The sequence below is a fragment of the Sesamum indicum genome, linkage group LG15 (genome assembly GCF_000512975.1).
Source record: "Sesamum indicum cultivar Zhongzhi No. 13 linkage group LG15, S_indicum_v1.0, whole genome shotgun sequence".
Lineage (NCBI taxonomy): Eukaryota > Viridiplantae > Streptophyta > Magnoliopsida > Lamiales > Pedaliaceae > Sesamum > Sesamum indicum.
In genome coordinates this window covers 8701573-8715713 of record NC_026159.1, presented here as the reverse complement: position 1 = coordinate 8715713, position 14141 = coordinate 8701573, and the positions used below count along the sequence as shown (strand labels likewise).

General features: G+C 31.3%; 1 protein-coding gene across 1 annotated transcript; it reads left to right on the top strand.

Annotated features, from left to right (window-relative positions):
- Nucleotides 922–8608, top strand: LOC105178265 (ATP-dependent 6-phosphofructokinase 5, chloroplastic). The gene is made up of 13 exons (XM_011101710.2): nucleotides 922–1423; nucleotides 1883–1973; nucleotides 3134–3207; nucleotides 3575–3686; nucleotides 4014–4109; nucleotides 4697–4798; nucleotides 4899–4973; nucleotides 5374–5514; nucleotides 5667–5783; nucleotides 5863–5967; nucleotides 6570–6650; nucleotides 7693–7821; nucleotides 8112–8608. The coding sequence occupies exons 1-13, from the start codon at nucleotides 1125–1127 to the stop codon at nucleotides 8277–8279; spliced, it is 1590 nt and encodes a 529-aa protein (XP_011100012.1). The 5' UTR covers nucleotides 922–1124; the 3' UTR covers nucleotides 8280–8608.

Sequence of the window (14141 nt, the reverse complement as noted above, 5' to 3'; positions counted from 1 at the left end):
TTCCAATGAATTGATACATGCGTCTATGAATATAATAGTTAATTGTATAAAATAAAATGATATTATACATGAATATATTTAATTAGTTATAAAAAATTGATTGATGCATGAATATAATCAACGAAACATATATGAATTCATTTATTTTCAGTACATATGTACTAAATTTGCTGAATTTAAAAAGTCTCTCTTTTAATTAATAAAATATTAATTTATAGATAAATTAATATATCTCTAAATTAATAAAATTTTATGGTCCCAAGGTTATTAATTTACAGTGGTTTTACTGTAGTTTGTTACATCTGTTTTATTTAACCGTATCTAATAGTAATAATTTATTATGATTTTTAGCTATAGCCACTGACATTGTGGCTAATAGTAATTTTTTTTTTTTAGTGAAATATGAATGAAATCCAAATAATTAATATTTATTGAATGTTGCAAAAGAAGAAAAAAAGAAAAATTGTAAAACTCAAAGAGGGCTAATTGAAACTCAAATAAATGATAATTTGCAAGTTTCATGAAATTAAAATTGTTTGATTTGCAATAAATCAGTTTTAAGAGAATAAGGGAAAATATCAATTTTTATTTATTTATTTGTTAATATTATCAAATTCAGTGAATTTTGATAAATCGTTGAATTTATTTATTAGACGAAAACAAACCTCAAGAGTGCTAGATATAATATTTCAAACTACATGGAGTCTATGTACAATTCCTTTCAAACGTTTGGGGAGGAAAATGTAAATATTCCTATTCTCAACGATAAGGCTAATTTTGTACAAATATATAAAAATATCAAATTAAAATTGATAATTTTTAAAATCACGATACGAAAATTGCAAATCACCCCTTAATTTGAACCTAATATTGCAATTAACTCGAATTGGATCATATACCAAAAAGCCGCTTTCGTAGTTCCACATGAACGCCCCGTTGAACTCTGACAAATAGAAGAAGAAAACAGAAAAGAGTAAAAGCAACAGCACTTCTACTCTTTGTCCATACTCTCTGCTGTCAACTAGCTTTCTCCGTCGCTCCGATCTTCCCGACCACCACTCTCTCTTATACATACAGGGCAGAGGACGCATATAGTTGCATTTACTTTCACATTTTTGCAATTGATGGAGGCTCTTTCGCCGGCGATCAAACCGGATGTGGTTCTGCGGCGGAGGACTTCTTTCGTCGATCATGCTTTGCTCTCTTATGGGTGTTACAAGAACCCAAACTGGAAACGGACCCGGATTCGGAGGAGAATTGAGGTGAAGGCGGAAGGGGGGAAGCAGGGGAGCATTGATTTCAGCGATCCGGATTGGAAGTCAAATTACCAGCATGACTTCGAGGCCCGCTTCCGCATTCCGCACATAACTGATGTGCTCCCCGACGCCGTTTCTTATCCCTCTACTTTCTGCCTCAAAATGAGGTTCGTGCTGGGGTTTGAATAAGAATAGCTTAATTGAAAAAGCTTTCTTTCTTTCTTTCTTTTTTGTTTTCCTGCTAGTTTTGTTTCTCGAATTTCATTCTCGTAGATTCTGTGGTGTGCCTGGGATGAATGCTGGTCGTGAGTTTATTCTTATGTTGTTGGTTGGACTTCGTGTACTTGTATCCCCTATTTTTGTCTGCTTATGTAAATTCTTGTTGGTTTATTAGGATAATGGAGATTTGGTTTTGTTACTAATCCAATGGATTAAGCTTTCTGTTGTACTCATACAAGTAAAGATTGTGGCTTTTGGTTGAAGGGATTGTGCATATGTTGTGACTAACTTTCCATATCTTGAAAATTCAATGACTGAAAAAATGTGGGGGAATATCAACCGAAATTTTCAGTTTAAAGTTGAATTTCCTTTTTCAGTAGGTAATTTAATTTGAGATTCTGTGGCAGGACTCCTGTAAGTCCTGATTTTGCGGAAGGTTATCCATCAGATGAGGAATGGCATGGATACATTAACAACAACGATAGAGTACTACTTAAGGTGTAGTTTCAGTTTCTTTCTTCTGTTTTTTCTTGTTCATATTTTCTGCAGCAAGTGTGGTTTGATTAGGATTATCACTTGGCCGGCTTGTTCTGCAGCAAGTGTGGTTTGATTAGGATTATCACTTGGCCGGCTTGTGCTGCAGCTGCTTCTTATTATATTTGTATTCTTTTAGATGATGAACATTTATACTGCTAGTAGATTTGGGAGTCGTTAAATATGGAAAATAACTAGTAATTCTCTTATATGTTTTCTAGTTAAATCAAATAGAAAAGAGTATTTGATGAATTATGCTTAATTATGAAGGTCCGAGTGCAAAAGAGGATATGCAATTTCCTCTTATAATTATGGCGAAATAAGAATTGCTTCACAGGCGTGCTTGATGCCGTATAAGCTTTTTGTCTTAAATATGAAATTTTTACTGCTTTTTGCCTGACAGAGTGGATTATAATCACATCAAGCTATTTTCTTAAATCCCCGGAGTGTTTGTGTTTGTTATTTTATGATTGAAACACTTGTTTGGGAGACATTTAGTGAGTCCTTGTATTGTTTTTATCTTTACTCAGAGGCAGAAGAACTAGATAGGTGTTGTGTTCATCTTGGCACAAACAATTTCCTAGCAGTTTCTCTATTTTCTTGTGCTTTTGTAATTCAGTAAATGGGTCAAAGTTCTAATGTCTTTTTCTACTACTCCATCTTTGTCTTTACCTAATACCCTGTCTCGCTCAAATTATATGTTTGTAAAATGTAACCTCATGAATCTTATTCAGTATGTGTATCTCATTACAAGAGGTTAGTACAACATCTATACTTGATATCTATTAGGTCATTAGATTCTATGTTTTGCTTGTACTGTAAGTCCTGTGATTGCTACTCGCTAGAAGATTCACATCTAACACCAACTGGGAAAAGGATTGGCCATTGGGGAAGTTGAATAAGATTGAGCATATAACAGACAAAGCCATATTTTCGCCTGTTTCTGCACTATATGCATTTAATGTTTATTTTAAATTTTTAATCTTCTCAGATTACATATAACTTGCTGATGAAAGAATGACTACGTCATATCTCTAGCACCAGATACTTGCTTCCTCTCTGTCATGCACTGTGTTTTGTTATGCTGGTTGTCTCTGAAAGAAGTTTCTATCTAATGTTTTCAGGTAATACGTTATTCATCTCCTACATCTGCAGGTGCTGAGTGTATTGATCCAGATTGTACATGGATTGAGCAATGGTAAAAATCATTAATTTGGTTTTATCAGGTTAATAAATTAAGAGAGCATTTAAGAGCTATGATCTTTTAAGCATGTTGCTTGGACATGGAACCTTGAGATTCCAACTGGTTTCCAAAGAAAGGATCACATAATACTGAGCTATGAGTATGGAAAAACAACTTGATATGATGCTAAATGTTAAATTGATGACCAAAATAATTTCCCTCATTGTATTAAAAATCAGATCATTTATCGTCAGATTGCAATAATTTTAAATATTTTCACCACGCTCTTAAGTTTGAAAGCTTATGAGTGACATTTCATTTTACCCATATCTCGATGCATGATGTATCAATCCATAGAATATCTCACTTGACTCAATGTCAGGGTTCACCGTGCCGGCCCCCGAGAGAAAATATACTTCAAACCAGAAGATGTAAAAGCGGCAATTGTTACTTGTGGGGGCCTTTGTCCTGGCCTCAATGATGTCATACGTCAGGTACTTTGATACATGGAACAATAGCTTGTTAACAGTTTCATCATTTACATTCTGGTAGATAGCAGTAGAATCATCAACACCAATATTTATCTTCAAATTCTTTTGTGCAGTAATATATGCTCTTTAGGCTCTGGTTTCAGATAACTTGTCTTAGAAGAGAATATAAGAAGCTGAATTCGACTATTAGAATAAATGAACATAGAAATGATTTTGGAGACCAGATATACTCCGACTTTCTTATAACCTTTGAAGTTTATTGAGCTTGAAGGCTGTTCAAGGAATGGGAAGTTCACATTTTAACTTCTATTTCTCTTGTCCCTGCTGCAGATTGTCATCACCCTTGAGATATATGGTGTGAAAAGGATTGTTGGGATTCCTTTTGGTTATCGAGGGTTTTCTGACAGCAGTCTATCGGAGATGCCTGTAAGTATATGAACCCAGTATGTGAGGGTTGTAGTTTATTGAGTAACCATTCATCTATTTCTTCAAGGAAGCTTTTCTTGGTTGACCTGTCATTATCAATTACTTTGATTCAATGCACATTAATATTTTATTGTTGACCTAAGTCTGATAACAAATGAATATTTTTAGTGATAATCTAGAAATTGTGGCCTAAAAGGAAAATTTGTTGCTCAATTTGAAATTTGCCTCTCAGATGTCTAAGAAGCTTAGAGATTGTAACAACAATTCCTTAAAGGGTATTCATCAAACAATACCCTAATTTACATTTAACATAGTGCTCTGTTGCTGTCACTACACATTACAGGTTGACCGTAAACCAACATGCTACCCCTTATTTATCAACTCTTCCTTCATCCACAGTAATCATTTCATGTCATACTGATTCTCAATCAATTCTCATATTTTTGCGATGATTCTTCATGATACTAAATCCTATCTTAAAAAACTTGGTTACAACTTATACATCATGGATTTAATAAACTTTTCAGGAAAAATGTATATTCTTGCATGTTTGATCAAACTCTATGTGCTTTAATATTTTGTTTCAGCTATCCAGAAAAGTGGTGCAGAATATCCATCTCTCTGGAGGAAGCTTGCTAGGAGTCTCACGTGGAGGACCTACAGTTAGTGATATTGTGGACAGTATGGAGGTAATGTTGATGATACGCATTCTTCATCAGGCTTCATCAAATTTATTAGGTTTCCACAATGCTATGGTTGTTTAGATACTAATTTAAGAATTGATGGCAGGAAAGAGGGATAAATATGCTCTTTGTTCTGGGTGGAAATGGTACTCATGCTGGTGCCAATGCCATACACGAAGAGGTTTCTGAACTATAACCTTCATACTTAAAAGTTTGGCACCATGCTAGATATTGTATACGTTTTCAACATCAAACTTCTAATGTTCAGTACAAAATAGAAGAAATCAAAAGTTATTTTTTTTCCTTTTGAAATTAAAACTATATCTCCAATTTACAGCATGTTACCTGGGATTTGCACACTGTAGAACTTTAAGTTAAACTATAGCAGGAAAAGAGTTATTGTGATTTCATTCCTGGGACAAAGAAGGAAAATTGATATGTTTGTTTCTTTGTCTCATTTGGGATTATGTCATGACTAATCTGATATATATGTATATATACTAGTGCGTGTTTTCTTACTTGATGATGCTGTCCACCTCTAATTTTTCTCAAGGTCTATATTTATGGTTTTTGCTATCCAGTGTCGTCGAAGACGATTAAAGGTAGCTGTTGTTGGTGTGCCAAAAACCATTGACAATGATATTTTGCTTATGGATAAAACATTTGGTTTTGATACGGCTGTTGAAGAGGCACAAAGAGCAATTAATTCTGCATACATTGAGGTTAAGTTTCATACTTCTCTTTTTTAGAGTTTATCTTCAACCAGGATTTAGTTATTCATTTGCTAGTTTTTCCTCCTATTTTTAAGGTTATGCACTGGAACTCTCTCTTATGCACACCCTTAGCTGAGATGATTCTCTGTCTCATGTGACAGGCACACAGCGCTTATCATGGCATTGGGATTGTGAAATTGATGGGGCGTAGTAGTGGATTTATAGCTATGCATGCAGCTCTTGCTAGTGGACAAATTGATATATGCTTGATCCCAGAGGTACTATTCCTCTAGATGAGATTCAAAGATATAAAGTTTATTGACCTAATAGGCTCATTCTGTTTCTTGTTTCTGTCAGGTACCATTTAATCTGCATGGACCTCATGGTGTCTTAAGTCATCTAAAGTACCTGCTTGAGAGAAAGGGATCTGCTGTTGTCTGTGTTGCAGAGGGAGCTGGGCAGGTTAGTAAGATCATGCTTACTCTTTCAGGTGTCCAGAATGTAATTCGATTTTCTTTAATTGCTCACTTACCTGTCTAAGTTTATCATAGTCATGCTAACTGCTTTCATTATCTTATTCGAGTAGAACATTGGAAACTAAAACATGCTAGAAATCTCCTAGTTGTAGCAATAAAAAACCAGACTCTAAATATAGCTAGGCTTTGAGAGATTGAGAGAACCCTTCAATGGCAGAATTACTGTACATACTATTTTCCTGGCAACATCTCCTTTGCATAAGAGTTCTTTCCTTCTTTTTACTAAATGAGGTGTCTTCCTGTCTTTCCTTTATGCAAAAGATCTTCCTCTTCATCATTTATCCATGTAGAAGCTATCTTAGAAAACAAAATGACTTCAGATAACCTAAAACGATATAGAGATACTTCAGAAACAAGAGATTGCACATTTGGCTTACTTTATCTTTTTGTACTTCCTAAGTTTCTGGAAGAAAATTTTCGCCATTTCCACTTATATTTGACATCTTCTGAACTCTGGGCAGATGATTTTCAGATGCTTTACCAAAAGTAGTATATCTTATCACTATTTCCTTCACATTTGGGGTGCAGGATCTTCTTGTGAAAACCAATGCCACAGATGCATCAGGAAACATTGTGCTAGGAGATATTGGTGTTCATATACAACAAGAGGTTAATAGTTTCACTCCATTCTTGTTGTTTTCAAGTGATTATTTTGATCTTTTCTTTCTTTCATTCAATTTAGTCTACAATTCAGTTTAGTTAGTAGACAATTTATCTTCTTGGCATGCTTGTAATGATTGAATTTGCCACAATCTCTCAATTTTATTTATTCTGTCTCTATGTCAGAGGGGGTTGAACTAGGAACTTTTGAAATCCAAGAAAAGATCTACTCTGCAGTTTCTATGAACATTTTCAGACTTTGTTATCATCTTGTAGCTGTAGTACAGATATATGCTTATACTAATTTTGACACCATGTGCGGAATTAAGTTTCATATTTAAAGGACCAAAGTTGCAAGAAAAAAATGCCATCCTAGAAAGTTAAAGGACGAAAATGTCAAATGACCAAGTACCAGACAAGAAATACATTTAAGCCTTCATTCTCTAAGTAGTTTGGAGCAATTAGGATTTTGGACCACTAAATTCCCTTTTTTTTAAAAAAAAATAGATTTTTTTTTATACTAATTTTTGTTCATTATTAAAAGGAGTACTAAGTAAGGATTTAAATTTAGATTAGTATTTTACATATTATTTTATATGTTATTTATTTTAAATTTACTGTGAATAGTAAATTAAATTTTCTTAAAATATTCAAGATTTCTACCTATGTAATTGCGTTGAGATTTATTTGCATATTTAATTTTTTTGTTGGATAAGTTATTCCTTCTCTAAGTATTTTAGAGCAATTAGGACTACTAAATAGTTTTTTTTTATATGGGATTTTATTTATTATTAAAAGGAGAATTAAGTAAGGATGTGGTAGACCTTTCACAATAGGGAACAAACACTTGTGCATTCATATTTTTTATGAACAGTATAGATTTTCCCAGTTTAGTGGTGTTGTGATTTGGCAAAAGTAAATGAAAGGAATGCAAATTTCACCTGTTCTGATCCGCTCGCTATACTTTCAGATTAATTCTTTTTAGATGGTTAGAGTTGAATTTTTGGGTTCATATCATCTGCGAGTAATATAAGTTACTCATTCCTTACAGACAAAGAAGTTCTTTAAAGGGATTGGATTTCCAGTGGATGTCAAATACATTGATCCCACGTACATGATCCGTGCATGCCGTGCAAATGCATCTGATGGAATTCTCTGTACTGTTCTTGGTCAAAATGCTGTAAGTTTTTGTTGCACTTGTTAGTTTTCTCATTTATATCTCTGGATGCAACCCATTAATGCATTCACCAGCCAATCTCTTCTTGTTTGCACTAACACTATTTCTGTTTTTTATGCTTCAAAGACATTACATAATTAGTGAATTTCAACATGTCTGCATGTTGAATGCCATTCTGAGAAGCTTTTCATGTCTTCAACTCACTCAATTTTTTTTGTCATTTAATCCTGGAGCAGAGCATAAACCATGATCTTCGGAAACATTTACTCGTTATACATAAATATTTTTGGCAGGTTCACGGTGCATTTGCTGGATATAGTGGAATCACAGTTGGAATTTGCAATACACATTACGCCTATTTTCCTATTCCTGAAGTAATTTCCCAGCCAAAGGTCGTCGACCCTAACAGCCGGATGTGGCATCGTTGCTTAACATCAACAGGCCAACCAGACTTCATCTAGAACACACGAGCTAAGGTATTTATGCTTAAGAAGTATCTGTCTACTGGAGGAACAGATCCTCCGGCATTTTGTTTTTTTAAAGTGTACAGCATTAATATTGCCATTAAGCGGTGGGATGTCGGTAATAAGCTTGCTCAAGAGACTTGGGAAACCATATTTATTATGACTCCATAGAGAAAAAATTAACTTAAGAAAAGGCTTACCCCACTGGTTGTGGGTAGTCGAAGGATTAAAGCTGTTGTAGTAGAAGCAGCATTCAACTACGAATTCCTGTGTCTTATGTGCAACAGGTTTCTATTTCAATAAATGAATCCTTATTCTTTGGCATATTTTGCTTAGCCATATCTGTATTCTATTTGAAGGGTTGCTTTCAGAAGTGCAAATGAAGTTTATCAGGGGTAATTTCCATTCTTTGCAACTCATCTTCAATTTTTGCTTCCGACTGCAAGAATTGTTCATAATCTTGTCATCCCTCCGTTTTTTTTTTTTTTGTCACTGCAATTAGGCCACTGGAAAGGATTTACTTGATAAATGGATTTATCAATGAATTGTTTAAAATATATAGTAAATAATACAAATGAGCAATGAGAATTTTATTTTAGCATCAAATTTTTTTTAGCTATTGGGCTATTTTCTTATAATGTGAGAAAAATTCATTTTCATCCTTTGGGGGGTGGCACTTCCAGTCCACTTCGACTTAATTTTACAATTGAAGATAATAGTTTTGAAAAAAATTTAGCACACTCGGCCCAATTCCTGATGAAAAATGCCTATTCTTTTTTTCCGGAAATATGGAGTTCTCACATGCTAAACATATACATAATATTTGAATTCGTTTTCTGAGTGTTTTGTTGTGTCTTGTGGAGATAGAGAGAGACAAATAAAGATAAATAAGTGGGTGTTAGAGACAGTATGTATGTTTAGATTTATTTTTAGAGATAATTTAAAATAAGTATTGTATGTTTAATGTTGTGTTTTGGGAGACAGAAATTACTATTCATTTTCAAATCATGTCTTTTTTATATATATTTATGTATGTGTGTGTGAATATATGTGTATGTATTTCTGCTAAAACAGTTAAAAACACCCAGATAAGGTGTTTTTAAATGATAATAAACATTGGGTATATTTTGACTCGTCTCGAAAATAATTTGAAAATAAAAACAAACATAGTGATAGCTTTTCCGTCACAGTAACTGGACAAAGAATGCGTTTTTTTCAAGTTAATTTAGACTATAAATTAAACTTAAAGACTTTTTAAGGAGTTAAAAAAACGTCTCCAAACATAATTCAAACTAGGAACTTATAATTTGTGCCTAATAAATAAAATTTTCCATTTACTTGTCACTAATTAATAGCCTTATTTTATCCTCAACTATTTAGTTACATAATTGTAAAATTATTAGTATAGACGGGTTTTCTCCTATGACTATATATCTATAACAACTTTTCTTTAAAAGAAGTGTTACAATTAGGTCACTGACCTTACAAAATTTAAAGGAAATATATATAGAGAGAGGGGGTGGGGGGGGGGGTGAGGGGTAAGACCAGTTCTTGACCTAAACAAACGGTATTAACTATAAACTAGTTGCATTAGGCTCGTAATTACATTAGTTATCGATCCATTGCAATCACCATTAGTTTAAATTTTGCCTAACTCCAAAAACTTTACATGCAAAATGAACTCTACGCTTAATTAATCAATACAAAACTTGTCTACCACATAAATCGATTGTAAATTGCCTCTAAATTTAATAATCTTCGACTTTTTACGCAAAAACTTTCAATTTTACCCTTCATTCACTTTTCGTATAATTTATTAACGGAAATACGATAATAATGTTTTTATACTTGTAAAGGGACAAATGTATTCTATATTTGTACTATTATAAAAGAAAAGTTTTTACTGTACAAACTTTTGAATACCCAAATTTACTTTATTAATTCATTTATCTCTTACAAAAAGCAGTCAAAATAGTAATTTTAATATTTTTTTATAATATCACAACTCTTTAATTTCACTGTGTTCGCGGGAACTACGTGCAGCGACTACTAGTATATATAAAATAAAAAAATATGTATTGTGATAAAACATCACTTTCGAATTATTGTCATTCCATACAAAACAATCATTGATAAACGAGAAAACTGCTCATATTATCAATAATTTATACGAAATACTGAATGAAAAAAGGCATAAAATTAGAAGTTTATGTATCTTTTTGTTGCTGAGATCAGCTTTTCTCCATCTAAATCCTAATGAAAGTAGTACAATTATAAACGAAAAATCCCCGGATGAGTGCAAGTATAACGAAAAAGTTTTTTTTTTTTTTTTAAGAAAATTATAATTTTATATATAATAAATTAACCATCTGTCTCTATTTTCCAAAGTTGAATAATTTCATGGTTCACAACACAATCTGTACGTAGCTTTTAATTTCAGTCACAAGCTTTTTTGTAGCTTACCAATTTTCCCCACACTAAGGGTTAGTACCATTAATGCAAATTACAACTTTGTGCCTAATTTGCTATGACTAACTCCAACTATACGTACCTTCTATCTAACCTAATGCATTATGTATTATACATATGTCTTTGTTCGGCTTTCAATCCAATTAAGTCCTATTTTTTAGGTTTTAATTGTACGATTTTAATTAAGCAGGATAGAAATTAAAAGTACGTTTTTCGTTTATTTTAAATATTTTTATTTTTATTAATTTCAACATTTTTAAGATCAAATTTGGTTTAGATTGACCTATTTTTCGAGAAATAAGAATATATTTTAACTAATATTTTTGTAAATATATTATTTTATACATTTTCAAGCGTAAAAATACACGTATTTTGATATTTTATTTGAGTATTTTGAAAGTAGTTGTACCCATCATCACTTGTTTGGTGTTAAATCTAATAAATTTTGACAATGTCATGTTTCTTGTCTCACATGTGTACACTCCAGAAGAAATATGATTTTTTTTATCGTAGTTATTTATCATAATAAAAGAAAAAAAAATCATAAAAAATATAAATAAATCATGGCTGCGCAAAGACCATTAGCCGTTATTTCTACATAAGTCGTTGCTAAAAACCACGCTAAATATTTGGACCATAGTTAAAGCATTGACAAATATCGATTAACTGCAGTCAAAACTTAATTATTTGCATCAGTTTATTAGGCCGTAATAGATATTATTGATTAATCATAATTTTTAAGTCGTATCCATTTATAGTGTATGGAAAACTCAATCTTTTTCCAGTGAAATGCGGCGACTCGCTAAACTTTATTGTAATTATACATTAGGACGTAATCCCACTAACCAAAAAAACCCCCAAAAAAAAAAAAAAAAAAAAAAGAAGCCTATTTACGACGGGTTTTTGCTATGAATTTTAAGTATTTATAATTTTGTAAGTGTAGTATTAAGTAATTTTAACTTAGGCAACAAAATCTATCAAACTCTAGATTGTAAATACAGAGGGTTGTGGGCTAGTACATGTACAGTACAAAAAAATAGCATGGACATAGGTAAATTTTGAGGTCCCTTTTGATGCATATATGTCTCTAAACTAGTAAAGTATTTTATGGTATCCCAAAAAGAAACCCTCTCAAACCCTAGCAAAAAAAATAAGATTGGAAAAGGCATATATGTCAATTAATTTATAAAGGTATGATTGTACCAAGAAAATAAAGGTCTAAAAAAACTAATTTTAGCAATCATCAATTATAATTAATATTTAATCAGTCCCTCAGATTAAAATTATAGAGCACGTAGGCATGGATTAGGTACGTGCTGCTGTACAACGCGAAATTTTAATATGATAATTTTTTTTATATATATATAATTTTTTATATATATAGATTATTGTATATCTATAATAAATTAGCCTTTTTTTTTCTTTCTTTTTTTCCCATTTTTTATTTGTTTGAATTTGGAGGAAAAGTACACTAGAAGAAAATTTACTATTGCCTACAGTTTTATTGGCGATAGACTAAAATCATGGTAAATATATATTATTAATTATGGGTAAATAAAAATCAATTTAAAAACTTAGCTTATTTATCATGAAAATTATTTTTGGCATGGTTATGAGCTATGACAAATATTTTTTCCATGACTCTTTGTCATGACAAAGGTTTAAGCAACACTAGCAAAACCACATCCAACAACGGCCGCGAGGCCGTGACTAATGGCTATTTACTGTTGTTATTTATTTTTAATCGTAACTAATATGTTATATTTCTTTTGGTGGCAATATTTTCTCCAAGCAAAGTCGTCTTCGTGCTCTTAGGCTATATTCGGATGGAAGAATTCGAATTCGACGGAATGATTTAAGAAATTAAAATAAATTTCAAAATACTCCGTATCAAAAGAATTTTAGATATGCCACGAACATAATTCAAAATTAAATTTTCAAGAATTTGAGATCTTTTCTCAAATGGGATTATATATCAAAATAAATCGAAAGAATTTATTATTAGGGATTTCAAATTATTGATACCTTCAAATCAACTTTTTCAAATGCAATATCAGGGAAATTAGAGCAATATTGCATGTGATATATATATATAGCACTAAAGAAATTACCTGTTACTATATATATTTACTACCATATATCTATAGAGAGAGCTTCAATTATTTTGACCTTTTCTAGTTTGTAGAGCCTTAAACCAAAATTGAAGGAATTTACCATGACATTAAACCCTTCAAAATCTATAATGATCACTATTGTTTTTTCCTAACACATTAATTAAATTCTAGCTTATTAGTAGGGTAGGTGAGTATTTATAGCCCCATAGATTATTAGTCAAAATTTTGACAAAAAGGTTAATAGTTAAGTCCCCCTCCACTCATTTAATTTTCAGCTGAGTTACCTTGTTAAGCAATTAATCTAAATAATTCCCATCCTTCTTGGCATAATTACCATACTGTAATAATTCAATAGTCTATGCACAAATATATATATATATATATATATGTTTCGATAAGATACGGTTCATTATATTACTCAATACCCCGTTATTCTAAATCAACGAATATGTTCAAAGAAAATAAATAAATAAATATGTTCAAAGGTATTCACGCCTATATATTAATTTCAAGCTTTGTTCCTTTATTTAAAAAAAGGAAAAGAAATTTTTTACTTACATATAATTAACGATTGCTATTTAATTTCTAAGATACATTTCACTCCAAAGACAATGTTTCATTCCTAGGTGCAACGATAATTTATGAAAATTGAAAAATAAAAAAAAATGTCTATGAAACTAGAAAAATAATAATAAAAAAGTTGTTGACTCACACAATAGCAAAATTACAAGAATTTTTTGAATAAAACCCTACAAAAAAATTGCTTAATAGCTATAAATTATTAAATACGACAAATTTACTTGCTAATAAATTTAACAACAAAAATCTAATTACTAATGAATTGTTTAAAATATATATTAAATAATATAAATTAAAATCGAAATTTTTTTTTACTAATTAGCTCGACACTAATTTTAGTATCAAATTATTTCGTTGCTATTGCGTCATTTTCTTGTAGTGAAAGTTTTAAAAAAATTTAAACCTCAATACAATAAAGCATATTAACACTAATGACAAAATAAAATTACTATAGGTTAATATATGTATGTATATATAAATATAATTAGCGACGATTTTAACATCGTAACTTAATTTTTTGTCACTAGTATTCTCTTTTCTTGTAGCAGACCTATATATAGAGACGAATCAGAGATGGATCAATTTATATATCGACAAATTAAAGACGAATTTCTAAGAGTATGTTTGATTGGAATAAAAAGTGGGAGTATAAGAAAAGTTGAAATAAAAACGAATGTATAAGAGATAATTTGGTGTT

Excerpts from the sequence above, each read along its gene's own strand:
- LOC105178265 (XM_011101710.2), top strand. The coding sequence starts at position 1,125 with ATGGAGGCTCTTTCGCCGGCGATCAAACCGGATGTGGTTCTGCGGCGG. Across the intron at positions 4,799-4,898 it reads ATATTGTGGACAGTATGGAG|GAAAGAGGGATAAATATGCT; the intron begins GTAATGTTGATG and ends AATTGATGGCAG. Across the intron at positions 5,784-5,862 it reads ATATATGCTTGATCCCAGAG|GTACCATTTAATCTGCATGG; the intron begins GTACTATTCCTC and ends TGTTTCTGTCAG.